This window comes from Agrilus planipennis, unplaced genomic scaffold, assembly GCF_000699045.2.
Source record: "Agrilus planipennis isolate EAB-ADULT unplaced genomic scaffold, Apla_2.0 scaffold15, whole genome shotgun sequence".
Classification (NCBI taxonomy): domain Eukaryota; kingdom Metazoa; phylum Arthropoda; class Insecta; order Coleoptera; family Buprestidae; genus Agrilus; species Agrilus planipennis.
The window spans coordinates 1,690,298-1,711,074 of NW_020438871.1; the positions used below are offsets into that span (position 1 = coordinate 1,690,298).

At 35.0% G+C, this 20,777-nt stretch overlaps 1 protein-coding gene across 8 annotated transcripts in view; it reads left to right on the top strand.

Annotated features, from left to right (window-relative positions):
- Positions 1–20,777, top strand: part of LOC108737595 (nucleolysin TIA-1) — a 744,862-nt gene that overhangs the window by 167,253 nt on the left and 556,832 nt on the right. For 7 of the 8 annotated variants that reach the window (XR_003231829.1, XR_003231832.1, XR_003231836.1 and 4 more), the window contains 5 exons: positions 12,181–12,283; positions 17,310–17,490; positions 17,554–17,683; positions 17,752–17,927; positions 20,406–20,559. Coding sequence is in view for 2 of the 8 variants with exons in the window: in XM_025978009.1 (XP_025833794.1) it covers positions 12,181–12,283; positions 17,310–17,490; positions 17,554–17,683; positions 17,752–17,927; positions 20,406–20,559 (744 nt within the window). In the remaining 6 variants the exon portion in view is untranslated. The remainder of the gene's footprint in view (positions 1–12,180; positions 12,284–17,309; positions 17,491–17,553; positions 17,684–17,751; positions 17,928–20,405; positions 20,560–20,777) is intronic. The other variant, XR_003231830.1, reaches the window with a different exon arrangement.

A 20,777-nucleotide genomic window follows, 5' to 3' on the forward strand; every position in this document is an offset into this window, starting at 1 on the left:
TGCCATACGAGCCAAGATTTACTCGCGGACTCGAGGGTATTTTTCGAAAACTTGGTTTACGGATTGCTTACAGTTCAAATGGCAACTCCATTCAAACTCTCCTTGGTAACCCTAAGGATAAAATTCCATTCTTAGAAAAGTCGGGGATATATGAAATTAGTTGTAATGACTGTAGTAAAAAATATATTGGACAAACTAGACGTTCAATCAAAACCAGATTTAAAGAACATCTAGCTCATGCTAGGTTTGGTAGAGAAGAAAAATCTAGTGTTGCCCAACATATTCTTACTGATGGACATAATATTAATATTAATAACCTTAAGTTAGTTAAAGAAGTTAGGAATAATCGTTTACTAAACAGTTTTGAAAGTTTATACATTTATAAAAATAAACAAATTGTTCTTAACAATGACAACGGTCCCATCCCTGGATCTCCGCTATTTAGTTTAGTTTAATTACGTTTATGATGATGATGTTAAGGTCCATTGAACATCTACCTTGTTGGCTTCGGGTCATGTTCACTGAACCTTAACAACTATCAGTATAAATTAGGATTAGTTCTCATTTAGGTTTAGTTTACTTCAGTCCCTGAAGAAGGTAACTTTGTTACCGAAAAGTGCTTCGGACAACTACAGTGTCGTGTTTTGGCGTTGGGGTTTTGAGCTATTCTGTTTGTTCTACAACAACCGCCAAAGTTTTTCCATTCTTCATATTATTTTTATTTATTTTCAAACAGTACTGTTTTGTCAATACCGCTTCCATTTTATTTAAAGCTATCCTTTTTGCAAGATGCTAATACAGCTATATCATCTGCAAATCGTAGCACACTAATCTTTCTCCCCTGTATATATCTATCCCTACAGTTGTACTGTCTTTAATGATGTTGATCGCGTCTTCGATGTATAGGTTAAAAAAAAAGCGGTGACAGTGTGCATCCCCGTCTGACTCCCTTCCTAACACTTACTTCTCTACTTTGCCACTCCAGCTCTATAACTGCCTGTTGCTCTTTATACAAACTAAGTAGCACTCTGTAATCTCTGTAACTCATCCCTACATTTTTAAGTATATTTAACACCTTGTCCCATTTAACATTATCAAAAGCTTTTTCAAATCTACAAGTCCTATGTACGCGCTCTTTTCTTTTTCTATCGTTTTCTCTATTGTTACCCGTAAAGCGATAATGTCCTCCCGCGTTCCTCTATTTCTTCTAAACCCAAATTCATCTTCCCCCAATAGTTCTTCCGCCCTTTTCTTCAATCCTCCTCTGTACAATTCTAGTTAAAATTTTTGACGCATGGGAAGTTAAACTAATTGTTCTAAATGTCTCGCACCTATTCGCGCCTCTCTTTTTAGTTCACCTACTGGCCGCGAAAGCCTTTACCAGTTTTAACTTTATAATCCAGAACCGGTAAAATTAAACTGAAGCGGCTACACCTAATTATATGTACATAATGTTGAGTATTCAAAATTTTTATATACAACACTTAATAATGTGCGAATTAATAGCCTTCCTAAACATACCAAAAAACAAAAGTTTAGAGAACCATTTCAGTTAGAGACTGACCCGATAGTGGTTATACCTACGAAGCGAACAGCCGGGTACTCGGCATTATTTTTACTGAGTGCACGGTAGCGGCAACGTATGTACGCGTATGTATTGTCATTTGAATTTTAATGTAAAACGTTTGAAGTTATTAACAAGTACATCGGTATAGATTTATGCGTATTAAAATCCAATTTTTTTTTTAATTAAAAAGCAATATATGGATACATGAATAATAATGCAAATTTAAGTGCTCTTGTTTGAAATTTAATACAATCAGATTTTAAATTTCATACAGTTTATGTGTGCATGTAGTTATACGTAGTATAAGTAGTTTACTCATTCGAGATTTTGAGTAGATACTATTCATGTAGTACGGTATTTTAAGGAATACTACTTATTTTTGTATATTGAATGTAGTATTCCACCGGAAAGCTCGGCACTGCGCCTAGTATTATTTATCAGTTCTTTAAATCCAATTCCTTCATTTAGCGCCGTATTCATCCCCTTTCGTTATCCATGAAATATGTAACCCTTACGTTTAAATTCCGTAGAAATTGTCTCAGTTTCAGCCGTTCGACTGTAATGGCCCCTGCTATGCCGCTGTTAGGTCGGATAGATGTGCCGGATCGACAGAGTATCATCGGATACAAACCGGGTACTTATACCGTCTCTATTATAAATATTTAAAATTGAGTTAATGTCGATCATTATTGTTTTCCCGTTGCTGTTGTTGACCAATTTAATTTTTCAATGGCGGCTATAGTGTTCTCGTTGCTCTCACCAATTATTATTTTTCTATTGTTAGCGTATTTTGTTGCGGTCGACAGTCATTATCTATTCTTTAATTGTAATTGGTACAAATTGAACGTTATTAGTCGATGTCAAATTGAAACGCGTGGTCGTTGGTAGATATTGTGTTACTATCTAAATGTTTTGTTTTTCCTGGTCGTCTAATTATTATTACTTTAACCTGCAAGAAACGTAAGGAACAGAAACAGGAGAAGTTCGTGACGTGACCGAAGTAATGCGAAAATGCGACTTTATATTTCTCTGCCTTCCGTAGGGGAAGACAACGGTAATAGGTAGCGTTGTCTTCTTGTGTTTAAATAGCATTTCAGTTGGGATGTACCTAATGAACACTCACCAAAACTCTACTTTGAGATAGAAGGACGCATCGCTCTGTTTTGTTTTGCTTTTTTTTTTGTTGAAATTCAAACCGCAAATGAACGGATGCTATGGTGTGCATTCTTTCCTTTCCAATTCCTGCTTTTCCGGTTTTATTCTTATAAAAAGGAAAAAAATAAAGGGAAAGATAAACACCGTTGCTTCTTTCTGCAACAACGAAACACCGTTTTCGACTTCGTTATATTATGAACAAACGAAATGGCTTTGCCAGACTGTTTTTTTTTTGTTTTCAATTTCTTCAAAGACACACCGCAATACCTGCTTAATTAAACTCGTAAAGTCGCGGAAAATATTTTTATTACATTAACAAGGATATTAAAAAGAAGTTAACAATAAAGATTTGCTTATTCCATTAAAAGCGCTGCGTTTGGCTGCGTGAACAGTGAACCAAGTCGTACGATTGGTTGGACACGTACCTCAACTTTTTCCTATCCTGAGCTAATCTTCGAATTTCTCTAAAACTAGAACAACCAATATCCTTAACTATCTGCGAACAGTAATATAATCTAGCTCTACCTGTACCCCTCCTAACTTCCGTTTCTGCCTCTAATATGTCTCTGAGACTAGACCTTCGTGCCTGAGAAGGTGTCCTACTAACCTATCTCGCCTATTTCTTATTGACATCCATACAGTCCTCTGTTCTCCTACTCTCCTTAATTTTTAACCTTCTCTATCCACGATATCCTCATCATTCGCCTGTAACACCACATTTGGAACGTTTTTAACCTTTTCTTTTCCGCAGCGCCCACCGTCCATGTTTCGCACCCGTACAGCACCCAGCACCACAGCAATTTTCTTTTTTCAATTTCGAATATAATTTTTTTCGTATCCGAAATTGAAATCGGTAAATACCATGTGACGTTTCTTCCTCTTTTGTAACTGAGGACTCATAATATGCTACATTATAAGTCCTCTGTTGGAAAGAAAGAAGAAACGTCACATAGTGTTTTTAGATACAGAAAGAAGAAACGTCACATAGTGTTTTTAGATACGGAAAGAATGATATTCGAAATTGATTCGATATAATGGAACCAATATGGTTCTTCTGCTTCCTTTTAGTATTATTAGCATTTATTCGCAATAAACTGTGCGCGTATCGGTTTTACTTCCTGCGACCCGCGGCTTTTCAGTCGCAACAACTAAAAAGTCGCAGTGCGCGCTAGGCCTTAATCATTTTATTTTCAAAGAAGTTATTGTAGTTATTGTATTAACTTGAATTTATCCTGTGTATAGTAGTAATCATTATGTAGTCAGTAATCATTGAAAGTTGCGAAAATTGCAACGAAACGGAAGCTAAAATCGTTAAGTACAACTTGTTGCTAAGATCGAGTCTTTCAAATATCACCGGCGACCTAACTTACACGAACAACTAACTGAAGAACACTCTAAAACTTGTCGTGCCGTTTAAGTTTTCACTAGAAAGTAAATAACAACAAAACCTCCCACGAAAATTTGTACACCTGCCAAACACCGAAAACAATTTCATTCAGCTGTGAACTGACAGTTTTTCCTATATGTGTCTTTTTTTCTTTCAAAATTAAACCAAAAAGAGATATCAAACGTACCTACCTACTGTTGTTGACATAAAAAAAAGTGCAGAATCTCATGCAGTTATTTTGTTCCGTAAACTGTGGAAACAATTTAATTTAAAAGTTAAAACTTTCCAAGTTTCCGGTACGTTGTCGTCAGGGAAATTTCTTTTTGACATCTTCTATACTGGCCTCAAGCACCCGACGAATAATTAGATCAATTAAAAACGCAAAGGCATTTCTTTAGTTAGAAAACTTGAAAATATGTAGTAAGTAGTGATGTAGTTACTGGTTTAGTTTCCTTTTACAATAACTATTTACATGTACGCCTATGCTGGCAAGCTCATCAAAATGAGACGCGGTCTCCTATTTAGTAAAATTATTAGAAATCCGCCGTTTTTCTCTTTTTAAATAACAATATAAAAGGATGGAGTTTGTGCGATTTTTTAAGGAAACGTTGCACATAGTATTGAAAAGTCTTGAAAAGAGTTTGTTGTTAGTTATTTGTGTAAAATATCTTCGTGGCCTCCATTTGCGAGCGTTTTTCAAAGAGAATCTTTTTTGTGGATCGTCTAAAGTGTAGGAGTAAAAATAATGAGAACACTAATGGTCACTTCTACTCTCATCTTTGTATCGTCGAAGTTGAACCGTAGATGTTTTTAAACACATGCACACAGCATGAGTATTTATTTTCTATTAAAAATGTAACAAAAAAATAGTGAACTATCGAATAATTAAGTGACAATGATTAATTTCGAATAATCAACGTTTTATTTTCCTAACGAAAAAGAAAAATGGAAAATTGTTTTATTAATTTTGTTGTCATTTTTTAAATGTTATATATAAAAGGTTAAAAGGTATAATACCACGTTAAGTAACAGTACGGATATCCGGTTTGGATCAGGCCTAGTACCGGATAATAGCCCGGATACGCGGCAGTGCCGGGTAAGGAAGCGGATTTGTGTCACTTCAATAATGAAGAGCAACATTCGTCTCTAAACAACACCCTATGGAAAAAGCATCACAGCTAAAAATTATTTAAATACTTCGAATAAAATAATCCGAAATGGTCTGTATTCTGCCGAAACTGCCAGACGCGGATTGCGATTTCGATCTTTTTGGAACTCATCAGCGCGTCGCAGGCAGCCCGACAGAATACAGACCCAGCCGGGATTCGTTTTCAGCAAGTAGATATCCACACAAGTGGACCTTGTTGGAGCATACGTAATCCTAAAATGTAGCATCGTGCTACAGATGGCGTTTACTGCGCCATTTGTAGTATTTTTATTTAAATACTATTTCTTTAAAATCTGTCACATATTAAGAAGAATCAATGTTCCGTCCTACTTCGCGTGTACATGTCCTGGAGGTCTATGAAATGAAGGATTTCGTCTTCCAAAGCGGCGATATAGTTTAAGACCGTAATAAGTATCGTGGCACATCATCGTAACAACAACTATTCTACAGTACCATACTTGACCTACTGTAATAACTGGTGTTGTATTGTTAAATTAATTTATTTAACTGTAGATCTATTGACCAAATAGAAGGTTAAAACGTTAAATAACTCCTTCAATCACACTTAATGTAATCTAACAAATAACCAACAATAGGTACATAAGCAAAAAAATACAAAAGGTGTTCAACACTTATGCCGATAATTACCTGCTGATTGAATACGACAAGTATTTCTCTGCGTGATTTACCGGAAACGGAGTAGCCCTTGTCTGTAATTTGAAATACGAAAAAGGTCAACATTCTAATCAGCAAATATTTACTTAATTTTCTTGTTTTATACTGCCCTATCACCTCCTTCAAACTTTTCGCCTGTTTGAGAAACACGCAGATATAAATTATATGAAATTTAAAATTCAAATGTATTAAATTTGAAACGCAGTACCTACATAAATTTGCATTATTATTCATACATATAAACCTATGTTGCTTTTTAATGAAAAAAAAATCTGTATTTTACACAGTAGTATTTGTTAATAACATTTTACATTCAAATCCAAACGGTAATTTTTTACAGTGAATGTTATCGCTGTCGGGTATTCGACAGAGCTAATGCCGTGTACACGACTATCCGGTTCGTCGACAAAACCACTATCCGGTGCATGTCTGTTCTGGAGTTAATTCAAGACTTAATATAAACAGTTAAAAACTTGACATACCCCTAAGTGGATTTAAAAACTTGTTTCATACTTTTGTATCATCCATGTTAGTCAGTTCAGTTGAAAGGTTGTTTGTAGTAGTACTCTCCTGAAGTAAATAGATTTGATCAGTGTCAATATCAACTACATAACTAATAGACGTTCGTAAATAAACATTTTATAGCAAGTGCCATCGAGGAATGCCTTAAAATCTCTAAACAGGTGTCCACTTTTAATCCGAGAATCATATAAATATATATGTTTGTTATAAATGGTGCGAGTATATTAAATTTCTACGTAAATATTCCTTCCACAAAAGCGTTATTTAAAGATAAGGATGACCTTCATCCATCTTCGCCATATTATGCTTCGCAAGCTATTGTTGTTTGGATAAAGTTAATTAGTTCGCTTTACATATCTTAAGATACGCAACACTATTGTATTTCTTTTGTTTTAATCAACCTTCTATCCCGATAATTAGTGCATTTATAGTTGCAGCTGCATCATTACCCTCTAGCAATACTCAAACACGAATATTCTACCAAAGCTATGCAATTACTTGTGCAGACAGGCAGCAATTTGTAAAACTACTCACTTGAGATTTTTGTATTGCAAATGGCATTATATGTTTAGACATTTTTTATTTATTGTACACTCTGTGGAAGTCAATAAAAAATAGTCGAGATAGGTTGGTAGGACAGCTTCTCAGATATGAAGGTCTAGTCAGAGACATAGTAGAGGCAGAAACAGGAGTTAGGAGGGGTAGAGGTAGAACTGGGTTAGATTACTGTTCGCAAATAGTTAAAGATGTGGGTTGTTCTAGTTTTAGGGAAGTACGAAGATTAGCTCAGGATAGGAAAAAGTGAAGATACGTGTCTAACCAATCTTAGGACTGACGACCTTATGATGATGATACGCCTAGTATAAATTGGTGAATAGTCGTAAATCGTACGGTTTTTTACTGAAACATAACATTTACGAAAAAGTGCCATTTATACGTACATATGAGGGTTTTTTATTTGTATGTATTTTTCTTAACTGTCTTCAATGTCTTCTTTGACAGTTTTTAGTAAGATTTAACTGTTGGGGTATTTCTTTTGTACCCCTTTTGTCAATCCACATCTTTATAGAATGTCGAATTCGAAGTCAACTTTCTCAAAATATCCAATTTATCTTTAATCGGATAACATTATGATCTGCCTTCATTCATCATGACGTACATGCAAATACTGTAAGATATCTATTAACATATACCTGCTATCTTAAATGTTAAATTAGTTAATTAACTAAAGGAAACACTAGACTCACACATGTGTCCCCGATCGTATTATCATTTGTTTGATTCATAAATTTATAACACGTCATAATATAGCTAACCAAATAGTATACTTAAGTGTATTAAAACTATATAACTTACAAAAATCCATATTATTAAATGTATTCTTATTATTATTTACATATTGAAACATCAATGTTCGCCAATGATTTGATTTTGTTGTAATAACTAGTACTTTTCCGTGTATAATAAGTACTATATTTTATTCCCAAAATCAATTGTACAAGCAGTCGTATGTATCTATATCTTGTCAAAAATCTGTATATGTAGGTATACTCGGCTTAAAATTTTTGAAAGTTGCAGTGGCTGAAGAAGGTAATTTTATATCTCATTACATTTGTTATCTGTGGTAACATTTCAACATATAATATACTCCTTAAGATACTAGCAGAATAATAATGAAGAAATCTAGTTATTTTAGCAATAGTTTAAATAAACAATTATATTTTCTACATGAACCATATGCAACCAACTGTGCTGTGGTTCAAACTCAAATTCATTGCACAAAGCGACAAACTGCCTCTAAAAGTTAAAATAGTTTTCCCTGTATCGTTGCCTTTTTTTGGTATGTAGTTCTTCGTAAAACACCCGAAGGTGGTATAAAGCCCGTCATTCAAATAGTTTGGCTTTTCTCATACATTCTTTAAGAAAAAACGTGTATTTCTATTGTTCAAACTTCTCTACCATTATTTTATCTAATTCCTTTTCAATTCCCTTTATATTTGTTTAGTTCTGTTATCTTGCACGTCAGTATATTTAAATTATTCTAAATTACAATTGCAGGCGCCTCAATTTCTTAGATTTCCATATCAGACATCCGTTTCCAATTGAAACCAAACAAATCACTTTCCTAAAAGCCCACAGAAACTCGTCCTACTCTAATTACCCGCACTCAACTCAAACTAACCCCGTTACTCATAATTAGACACTTACCTAATCAAGCCTAACATACCAGCCAAGTCCTTTACATTATCTATTCCAGTATTCTTCGGGTGTACAATTATTTGAATACATACCTATGTATCCGCATATCTACCAAGTACTCACCGAGTACTCAAACGACTAATCAATAATCATACTCGGAGTATTGTAGCATTCAAGTACTCGAATATTAGACTAGCAATTATATTATTAGGGCTTCTTCAAACAACCAACATCTTTTATCGTTTAATTGAAAATACACCAGTTACTCAAATAACAATTATTCGAACACCAACAGTTTAAACCTACCTACCTAATATTGAAAATCCTACTTAAACACCTAAGTCTCAACACCTACGTCTTTGCGATTCTTGAGAGTTCACATTGTTAAATCTGCAGTCTTATGTAACTAATCCACTTTTCTGAAATCGTAGTTTTAAGTAAATTTATAAATAGCGTCTTCAAGTCTTATCTTTTTATCATGAAAAACTAAAAATAAGAAACCTTCCTTATTTTAAGCACTAAAAAATATATAATTACAACAAACCCTTTCATTTGATATGTTTACATAACTTTTTTCTTAATTTCCTATTGACCCCCAAAAATGACCCCCACATTCAAAATTAATTTATTTACGTTATGCGTCCGTATTTGGGTCACAGAAATTTATATGTGTTTTAAATTTCAACTTAATCGGCTCAGTAGATTCGGATAGATAGACAGGGGGTTCCATTTTTCAATCGGCCCTGCAGAATCCTAAAAAGTGTATATCGTTTATAACAGTGTGGATTTATAGCTAGTTTGATGAGAATTTTAATTTTAAGAGTCTATATAAGGTGAGTTTTATGTATTTAATTAGATTTTCATTAAATTTCTATTACATGTAAGCGCAGAAATTGTTACTCTGTTTAAAGGCAGCTTTTAATCTGTTAAATCGTTTTCGTATTTATTAAATTCCTGTCTCATTAAGCATGAGATGCATCGAAATAAATAGACTTGAAATCGCATCCGTAAAAGGATTACTGTAATTTCCTGTATTATCCTTTAAATTTAACAGCTTTTAGAATTCGTTTACGGGGAAGTTTTCTTGTATTGCATGCATAATTTTTTTTTTATAAATGTTAATTTTGGAGTACGTGTAGAATCAAACATTTCGGTTTTAATCCATCAAATTTTGGTAGAAAATACTCAAATATTTATTATTCATCGTCAGTGAGGGTTGCTTAAACGAAGCTTACATGATGATAAAGTCCCGCATTTCACCTTCTCACTAATTTCCCCCATTACCGCAGTTCCTGAATTCTCAATGTTAGTATGTTATTTAGGACTGAGCAACTCTAGTTCGAACTTTGTCTTCGACATTGTAATTGAGATAATAATGTGTTCTCATGGGTCAGTAAATCGACTTAAGATTTCCGCTTTGTAATCCGAAGGTGCTATTTTCATTAATTACTAATTATTTACCATTAGTTAGAAAAAACACTGCTTCGTCTCGTCGTGAACACGTCGTAAATTTTTGTAGTCGAGTACGTGTGTAGCAGATACATGCATATAGTTTGCAACAATTATAAATTCAATTAACATTTTTTTCGCTTTTTATAATATTATAAAAAAGCCAGATTAAGGGTAAAAAACAATTTAATATCACAAATATTGATGTTGACCTTTCCAATTAGAGATAGCTTCAAATAAAATGGAAGCGATGTTGACAAAACGGTATTGTATGAAAATAAATAAAAGTAAAACAAAAATACTGGTACGCAAGGAGAAAAAAGTACGGAAAGAACTAGAAGAAAAAGGATTTTAGGTATTTAGGAAGTCAGATAAGTCAGGACGGACGGAGTAGTAGTTATATAAAGCAGAGGACAGCGCAGGATCGAGTTGCCTTCAATAAAAAGAAATTCGAAAAAGATTGTTAAAGATGTATGTTTGGAGCACGGCGCTGTACGGGTGCGAAACATGGACGGAAAGCGCGGCGGAAAACATAAAGTTAGAAGCATACGAAATACGGTGTTACAGCCGAATGATGAGGATACCGTGGAAAGAGAAGGTTAAAAATGAAGAGGTATTAGAAAGAATAGGAGAAATAGGCGAGATAGGTTGATTAGGACTCTTTCTCAGGTATGAAGGTCTAGTCGGAGACATATTAGAGCCAGAAACAGGAGTTAAAAAGGAGTAGAAAAAGACTTAGATTAGATTACGGTTCGCAAATAGTTAAGGATGTTGGTTGTTCCAGTTTTGGAGAAATGCAAAGATTAGCTCAAAGTGGAAGTCTCAGTTGGCCCTTCTCAAAAAACAAATATGCATTAGAATGATTTTTCTTCTTTGATTTTACACATTGTTTAATTTCGATAGATAGCGGGTTGGGGTGAGTGGGGCGCCAAGAAAGAGCTTTAGCCCGGTCGATAACTTCTTGTAAACACGGCTCTGAAGATTACAAGAAATGTGGTAATTTTTGTTTTATATTTCAGTATACGCCTAGTATTGGACGAGCATTTCAAATTTCAACCCTTTTTGTTTGTTTATTTAAGGTCACAACAATTGCTGACGTTTGACGTTTTATTTACGTTGCGTTTAGTGGTTCGTGTACTTTTGCCCGAAACCATTGTTTATTTCTAACCAGCAGCAATCTATAAGCAATACATATGATGTACGTTGGCTGTACGAAATGCTTTACCGAGCAAACATAATATCTATTATTCCCGTATTGTTTTTCTATGAGCTTAAATAATATTTATTTTTATTTGTCGAAGTTCTGTACATATTTTATAAAAATCGGAAAATATAAGTGATTCTGTAGATCACCTATTTATGAGAGAGGCTTTTGTATTTTACTGGTTGGTATTTTAATCCACTTGCTGTAACTCATATGTAATTATACATATACAGGGTGTCTCACGCCGACCACCACATTAAGAATGAAAAATGAATACACATATTCAAATTAAGAGAAATTTTCGGAAATTAGTTAAGATACAGTGAACTACAAATAACAAAAAATAAAATTAAATATTTAACGATATTGGCTGATAATAATTAAATGTATTCGTAAAGTCGTAGTTAATGCTATTTAACTGTAACTAGCTGTAAAATAAACAATGTTCTTGTCAGTTAAGGATATCGACTTGTCAAACTAAACATACAACCTAATTATTTCTATGATACCTAAACAGAACATTTACCTTTAGTTTCGTTTGTGTATTGCGATGGTTTACATCTGCCAGGCGTTCTGGGAGGGCTTATTAATTCTTTTATTTTTATTGATTGTTCTCTATGTATATGTACCGACCGTTTAGCATTTTTAAACTCACTGTTTACCAAAAGTTATTTTGTGTACTGACAACAAAGGGACTAAAATACTGACCCTATTAATTTGTTGCTTTTATGTACTGGGTATTTTACACTTTTCGGCGACCGCTTTACATTTAAAATCCTTTTTTACTTTTTCATGTTCGGGGAAAGTTACAGTAGAAAGAACGTTTTCATGAAGAATCATTTGTTTTGTTACAGGAAGCTGAAAGTGCTATAGCTGGAATGAACGGACAATGGCTGGGCAGTCGAAGTATTCGTACAAACTGGGCCACTCGGAAACCACCAGCCCCTAAAAATGATGGTAAGCTTCAAAGTATTTTTTAAAATTTGAAAAAGTAATGTTGCCTCTGTAATCTTCAAATAGAAGTGAAAAATTGAAAGTTATAATTCAACTGTTGCTGGAAAACAAAATTATCAAAATAGCCACAGGTAAACAACGTTACACCGTTTGTGCCAATATATGAACCGTTAACATAACGCCAGAAGTTTGTAAATTGTTTAATGGACTTCAATGTAACTTTCGATTGCTTAAATTACGTTGCATTGGTTCGGCTTCAAACATTTCCTTTAATCATATCACTGTGAATGCAATATATATGTGCCAACTAGTCGGCAATATCTGTCATATCCAGATACGCCTAGGCGCTTTACAAGACAACATTGTTCTTTAATGTGACTTACTAAACGTTTACTACCTACGACTTACCAAACAAAGACGGATTGTAATGCAGTAACAAGCTTAAAGAGGAATTTTGTGCTATAACCTCAAATAAGTCCGTTAATTCATGGAAAGATTAATAGACGCCCAATAATAGAAATCAATCAAATGTGGGTAATAATAATATTAATAAACAGTAGTTTTTCTCTGTGAAGGATTGGTAGTACGGACTGAGCCCGTAACCGCGTCGGACTTAAAACGGTGTAGCGTGAACCACCCTTAACCGCACACTGTACTGTTCGTTAAAACGCTTCGCCGTATTTCAAAATTGGAATTGCTTGCGGCTTATTGTCTATGTAGATATCGTTAATCATTTATTTTATATTTATAATAACTTATTAAATTGTTAACAATTTTTCTTCTTTATTACGAGTCTGTTGATTCTGTGATATGATTTGTGTTATATGGAATAATCTGGAACTACAAGGTAAATTTACCATCATTGTTCAACGTAAACCCTGTGTACAATATGTACCTGTAAGTGCAATAGGTATTTATACATTGTTAATTCTAATTACTTTGGGCATGAATTCTAAACAGGGTGGCTTACCTATTTCTTCTTCCTAACAACGGCGTTGTATAATAAAATATGCATGTCGTCGTAAAGAGTCAGGGTCATGTCAAAAAATAAAGTTTTTAATAGCCGACAATGACAGAAAAGCGATTAAACGTTGCATACGAAAATAAAGCAGTGTGACATTTTTTTTTCGTCTGAATCTTTTGTAAAAACCTTTTGATTCCTCTCTCCATTCTGTACGTTCGTTTTTATCAGTGGAAATTTAATTTCCGTTGTTTAAGTAACGATGTTTCGAATAATTTTGGTCGTTAGATGAAACAAACAAAAAAGCTTTTTCACAAAGCAAGTTGACACACTTATCATTACATTAACGATCATGCATTAGCAAAATAACAACCAGGTTACAAATTTTTTAACTGACGAATTACCTGCAAAAAAGCGACCACGTTTTCTTTAGGTTATTGCTTTTCTGAATTTTTACGATAAAACACAATTATTTTATGAAATAAACGCTGTAGACAATCCATAGATAAAAACAGTACATTCCTGTCTGACTCCCTTCCTAATATTTACTTCTCTACGTTGCAGCCCCACTTCTATAACTGCTAAACTGCCTGTTGCTCTTTATACACACTTAGTATCGCTTGTAGTTCGACTCTGTAAGTCATCCCTACATTTTTGAGTATATTTAACATCTTATCCCGTTTAATATGGTCCAAAGGAATTTTGTAGATCTACAAATGCTGTGTACGCACTCTTTTTCTATCGTTTTCTCTATTGTTATCTGTAAAGCCAGAATTGCCTCCCGCGTTCCTCTATTTCTTCTAAACCCAAATTGATCTTCCCCTAATAGTTGTTCCGCCCTTTTTTCCATCTTACTCTGTACAATTCTAGTCAAGATTTTTGACGCATGGGAAGTTCTAATTGTTCTAAATGTCTCGCACCTATCCGCGCCTCTCTTTTTTAGGTATAGTTACCACCACGTTCCGTTTATAATCATCTAGGACTTTCCGCGTCTCGTAAATGTGACTTACTATCAAAACGTTCATTAAACACAAAAATTGCACATTTCACTGTCGGCATTTTTTTCAATTTTTTTCCCACGAACGAAAATGTATGAAATACACTTTTTAACCACGTCTCTGAAAATATCACTTGATTTTCTGAAAAATGACCTAAACTAACCGAACTCCCAGTCTTTTGGAAAACATGTAATATTCCTTAAATGTTATAAAAGTATTTATTCTTTTTTCGAATTTTTTCGTCAACAATATTCTCGAACGGATCAAGGTTTTGATAGGATTCACAGCATTCACAAACAACTTTAGCTTCCTGTGATCTTAAAACTTCGAAATCTGGTGAATACTCGAATTTCGAAAATCAGCCTGAATTCAGTAACTTCCCAATTTCGAAAAATTAGTGATTTTTATAGTGGAAACTCAAAAAGTATTCTGAATCTTATTTGTTTTATGTAGAATATGAGCAATCGGGCGGCATTTTTTACGGTGTATTTGGTTCTATAAGCGAGTCTTTACTTTATTCACGGTATACAGTGGCCTCCTAGAATATGTATAATTAATACTCTGGTTGAAGTTTCCATTACACGGCGTACACGCTATCTACAAACTATTTGAAAATAGCGCTGGGAATTACCTGTTCGCGCAACTTTTCCTATTATTTATTTAATTACAATAAAAAGGTACCCCTTTTAAAGATACAAAATGAGCGTTTATATAAACGAAAAACAAGGACAGACAGACACACGAGTAATCCTGTAAGGGTTCCGTTTTTCATTCGGACATACTGAACCCTAAAAATAGCTTCTTTATGTAGTATAATATTAAATATAACGAAGTATTTTGCTCATAGAAGACCTTCTAACTAAAAAATAATAGTGAATTAATTTTTAGAAAGCATTTTTAATTACGTACCAACTTAAAGTGATGGTAAAATAAAAATTTAATCTTGCAATTTTAAAACATAAACATCTTTGGCATATACTTGGTAGTTTAAAGACACTACAAATGATTTTCTGTGAAAAATAATTAGAAAATCCTTACATAAATCGATTATGTATGCGCGGCTTTTCTGGATGAAGACATTTTCCAGCAATTATTTATTCCATTATTTGGAAGGTACAGGTATAAGTGTAGGCGAAGTTAAGAAATAAACTTTGCTGAAAACTGTAAAAAAGCCATTTCACGTCTAGCGAAATGGGAGCCCTTTGAATAAGAAAACTAAGCAGAATATTAAAGGAAGGTTACGGGGCAGCCTTTTGATCCATCCTGTGATATCCCAGCACGATAAGTGCTCTGAAAAATCAAGTAACTTCCTCTGAACTCTTCACTATTGCGCATTTGCCTTATGAGCGAGCTACTCGAATAACAAGAAACAAGATTCAAGAATCAGTGGGTGAAACGTTTCAATTTGTGCATACGTGTAAATGTAAAAGCCTCTTTTACCTCCAACGCATCAGGTGTACGCATTTCATTTCTATTTCTTATCCGAAATTTAATTCTACTTACACCAACATTACACAACTGAAATAAAAAAAATTATATGTAGATTTGTAGATTAAAAAATGTAACACATATACAGGGTGTTCAGGACTCCCAATTCTAAAGAACCTTTTTAAAATAAAGAGTGGGGAAAAGAGGCGCATCAATAGTCATATTTCGTGCGGGTTCGTCAGTTACGATGTCGCACTAGGATAGCGCCCATGTAACCGTTTCTCAAGGAAGAAGAATCATTCGTTACCGCTCGGCAGCAATTTTGTTCCCGCTACAACATCAGACGTTTGCGAGATGAACCAAGCGAAAAGTTGATTCGTAAATGGGTACAGAAGTTTCGAGCTACAGGTTCCTCCATAAATCAGCCACGTCCGGGCCCGAACAGAACTTCAAGAACGGAAGAAACAATAAACTAAGTTGCAGCTAGCGTTCGTCGCGAAATCCTCTTCTACCAATACACAAAAGAGTAGCGGCTTTAAACGTCACCGTATCAACCGTAGAGCGGATTGTGAAGCGTGTTCTGATATTGCATCCTTATAAAACCCACATAGTCAGACAATAACGGGAAATGACCACAATTTACGAAAAAGTTTTTACCAGGCAGTCATCGAGAGATTTTGAACTTTGAAGAGTGCCTCTAAATGGATATAGCGGACTACAAAAACATCAAACACCACTCCATAGCCCAAAGTGGCAGTATGAGATGTTCTATCAGCGAATGAAAAAATCAGGCCGTGTTTTTTTCAAAAATGCCAAAAGTAGAACTATAACTATTACTCTGGTAACGCATATCGGAAAATAATTACCACTTGTTTTGCACCTCGGCTTCAGCAGGATGGAACCACTTCCCACACTGCAGGAATTACTATGGATTTTGGATCAACTTCGTGAGCTATTTCACCAAAAATAGTCACATAGCATTCGCGATTACCCAATTTGCAGTAAACAAAGTTACGCCAATACTCTGAGAAATATTGCAAAGATAAAAGAAATAAAATAAAATTGAGTCAACTATGATTCGAAGTGCTGTAAAATGCTGTAAGTGCATTCAAAGAAATTGACAAATGTATCTAATTAAATTATTTCATATTACTTTTTAATAAAAATGTTTTTCATAAAATTGGTTTTTTTAATTTGATTTGAAAAACTTCACTCTACCATGAGACGCCCTGTATTTATAAAATAAGTGTTGAAGTTAAATCGAAATAATATTGGAATTGAACCACGAAGATGTCGAAACGTTATTTTTCTGTCCAATTTACTCTATAGTATCAACGCAGGGACGGACGAACTGGGATAATTTAAATTGCACTTTCATTTTTTCAGAGTTATGACTTATTTAGAAAGCACTATAAAAAAATTTAGAAATCAAAAAATAAATAATCCAATGAAATGAGATGCATTTTCAATTCTCAACTTATCCTACACAAACTTTAATCGAAAAGATTAGAGATAGGAGCAAAAGTTTAACCCGCTGCGCGATGAGCAGCGTTGAAATGTGATATAAATGATTTTTTATTGATTTAATATATTATATTATATTTATTTATTAAATACGCATAAGTTGTTTCATTACTTCCAGCTAATACAAAACCTCTGACATTTGACGAGGTGTACAATCAGAGCAGTCCCACCAACTGTACAGTGTACTGCGGTGGTATCACCAACGGTTTAACTGAAGAACTAATGCAGAAAACATTTGCACCGTTTGGAACGATTCAAGAAATTCGGGTATTTAAGGAAAAGGGATACGCGTTTGTCAGGTAACACAAATACCTAACTGCAGTTAGAAATTATTACTCTACTGAGACATTTTTTGCTTCCAGATTTGCCACAAAAGAATCTGCAACCCATGCAATCGTAGCTGTCCACAACACTGATATCAACGGTCAAATAGTTAAATGCTCATGGGGAAAGGAATCGGGTGACCCAAACAACGCACCCATTGCGAGCCAGGTAAAACACTTACCGATGGTTTTATGAGAAACGGTTCCACTTTTAATAACGTTTTTATTTTCTTTCAGGCGTTATCTAGCACTCAGTATCCTTATAGTGCTTATGGGCAGCAACTCGGTTACTGGTATCCGCAAAGTTATCCCACAACTGCTGCTGCTGCAGCCCAGATGCAAGGACAGTTTCTCCAAGGAATACAAGGTTACGGTTATGGACAGTACGCGGGGTATCAGCAGTCGTACATGGGGTGAGTTTCATTACTTGTTCCATTTTTTCTTGTAGGTTTTACGCTTTATATTTTTCTTTAATTTTCTATCAAACTTATGAACACAGCTTCCCGTTTCCTCTAAGATTAATCTTGTTTAGTACGCTCATGGGTGATTAACTTCATCAATATAATTTTTCCATTCGGTCTATCCTATTGAAAAAATCACAAGCTATTCACTGATAAGAAAATCTTTAGTTATCTGCAATGGTTCAATAGGCAATTCCGCTCAACCAAAACATCAAGTAGATATGCTGTCTCACAAACTCACAAACATTTTCTAACCCTCGAGCAAATTTCGGTCGTCTCGGACAGAGTCCAACAATTCCTTAACAATGTTAATGCGATGCTGTCTTTGGTCGAAATTGATCCGTCTTATTCCCAAATCATTGGTAAAAATCCAATGGCAGGAGCCAATCGATATGTTTAGGTCCTCAGCAACTTCTTTAACGGTGATTCGACGATTGCCAATACTATAGGGTTGTTCGGAAAGTCATCTCGTTTTTTTTTTTGTGGAAATGAAAGACAATTTTCTTATAATAAACAAATACTTTATTAAATTATATATTGACCGTTCTGGTCCAACACCTTTTGCCATCTTTCTGGTAGTAGCATAATTCCACGCTCATAAAAGTTTTGGTCTTTGCTGGCAAAAAACTGATCGAGGAGGTTTTTGACCTCCTCATTTGAGGTGAAGGTTTTACCGTCTAAAAAATTTTGGAGTGACCGGAACAAATAATAATCCGATGGTGCCAGGTCTGGAGAATATGGTGGGTGTAGCATTGTATCCCATTCAAGCTGTAAAAGCTTTTGGCGAGTGACCAAACTTGTGTGAGGTCTCGCGTTGTCTTGGTGAAACACTACACCTTTCCTGTTGATTAGTTCTGACCTTTTCTGTTGAAGTGCATCATTCAGTTTGTCCAGCTGATGACAGTAGACTTCCGAATTAATCGTTGTGTTATCCGGTAAAAGCTCAAAAAAAACGATTCCTTTAAAATCCCACCAAACAGACAGCATCACCTTTTTTTGGTGAATATCGGCTTTGGAAATGGTTTGAGCCGGTTCATCTTTTTTGCTCCATGACCTCTTGCGTTTGACGTTGTTGTATACAACCCATTTTTCGTCCCCAGTGATGATGCGCTTCAAAAACGGATCATTTTCGTGACGTTTGAGAAGCGAATCGCAGACGTCAATGCGGCGACACAGATTTCTCTCTGTGAGAACATGGGGAACCCATACATCGAGCTTCGAGGATAATCCCAGGCCTTTCAAGTGGTCATAAACTGTTGAATTTGATAAATTTAACCTCAATCCGATCTCACGTGTTGTTATTCGCCGGTTCACATCAACTAATGCCTTTATCGCGTCTTTATCAGCTTCAACCGGCCTTCCCGAACGTGGTGCATCTTCGACATCAAAATTGCCGGATCGAAATTTAGCGAACCAGTTCTGGCACTGGCGTACTGTCAACACACCTTCTCCATACACATCAGTCAATTTCTTTCTGGCTTGAACAGCATTTTTACCCTTTCTGTAGTAAAACAGTAAGATATGTCGAAAATGCTGCTTATCGCTCTCCATATTTAAAAGGGCACCAACCAAAAACTACTGCGTAGAATTAATTGGAAATTTTTCCACACAAGCCTTGCTATATGAGCTCTCAAAGCATATAAAAATTATACGGCTTAAATGTGAAGTTGGGTCCAAAAGAATACAATTAAATCCTCTGTCGGGAAAAAAACGAAATGACTTTCCGAACAACCCTATATTTTCATCATTTCATCAATGTTTTCGTCTGTTGTTGACGTGCTCGGGCGTCCGGCACGCTCTTCGCCGTTCACAACTTCTAGGCCCTCTGAGAGCATTTTGTACCACCGATAAATATTGCTTCGGTTCACGGTAACTTCACCATATTCCACAGTCAACCTTCGGAATGCGTCCGCGCATTAATTTTGCTTTTCACGCAAAATTTGATACAGATTCTTTGATCTACGGTGTCGTCGATGTTGTATGGTGGGTATGGTCAAAACCTCTGAACTGTACCTAGGTATATTTTACAAGTACGCGTCTGGGTCTGTTGTAATTATACATATCTTGACTAAATTTGAGTAATTCTCCATCTCAATTGTACTAACAAAGAAATACCAAAACAAAGATGATGTTGAAGAGGACATTTTAGCAATTTCAGAGCAGTTTCTTTTTCAGAAATTTTCGTAAATATTTGGGCTTCCAACGAGTCCAAGTGTCTTAAGACAGAGCTACGATATTTCAAACATTTCGCTGTTCGTCAGCTCGTCTATTTGATTTTAGTTAACGAAAAGTTTAAGAAAAAGTTTTATCATTCGACAGCCCGGTCTAAAAATTTTCTCGTTTCAATCGAAGAGATTTTCATGTTTATTTAAATGTATTATATTAATTCAATCATCGTGGCTTTAAGAATGCTTGGAAATGTATTTTCAGTTGTTCTTGTTGCAGACTTGGCATGCAAGTACCGGCTACCTGGCAGGGAATCCCCGGCCAGCCGCAATTACCAACAACACCGCAACAAATAGCAGCTACGCCTGGAGCCACGATTCAGCAACCGGGGATCGTATTTCCCATACAACAATTTCAGGTGAGTGATTTGTTTAAACAGATCTTTTACTTTTTCTTGCTTCTTTTGCTTGCCTTGGGTGGCTGCTCATGTTTGCCAAATAGTTGGAATTATCATGCATGACCACTAAGTAAATTGGATGAAGCAATGCTCTATATTTGTGTCTAGATTTTGCTCGATAAATTTCTAAAAGGTTTGCCAATTTTAGAATCCTTTTATTAAAAAAAAAAAAAAAGAAA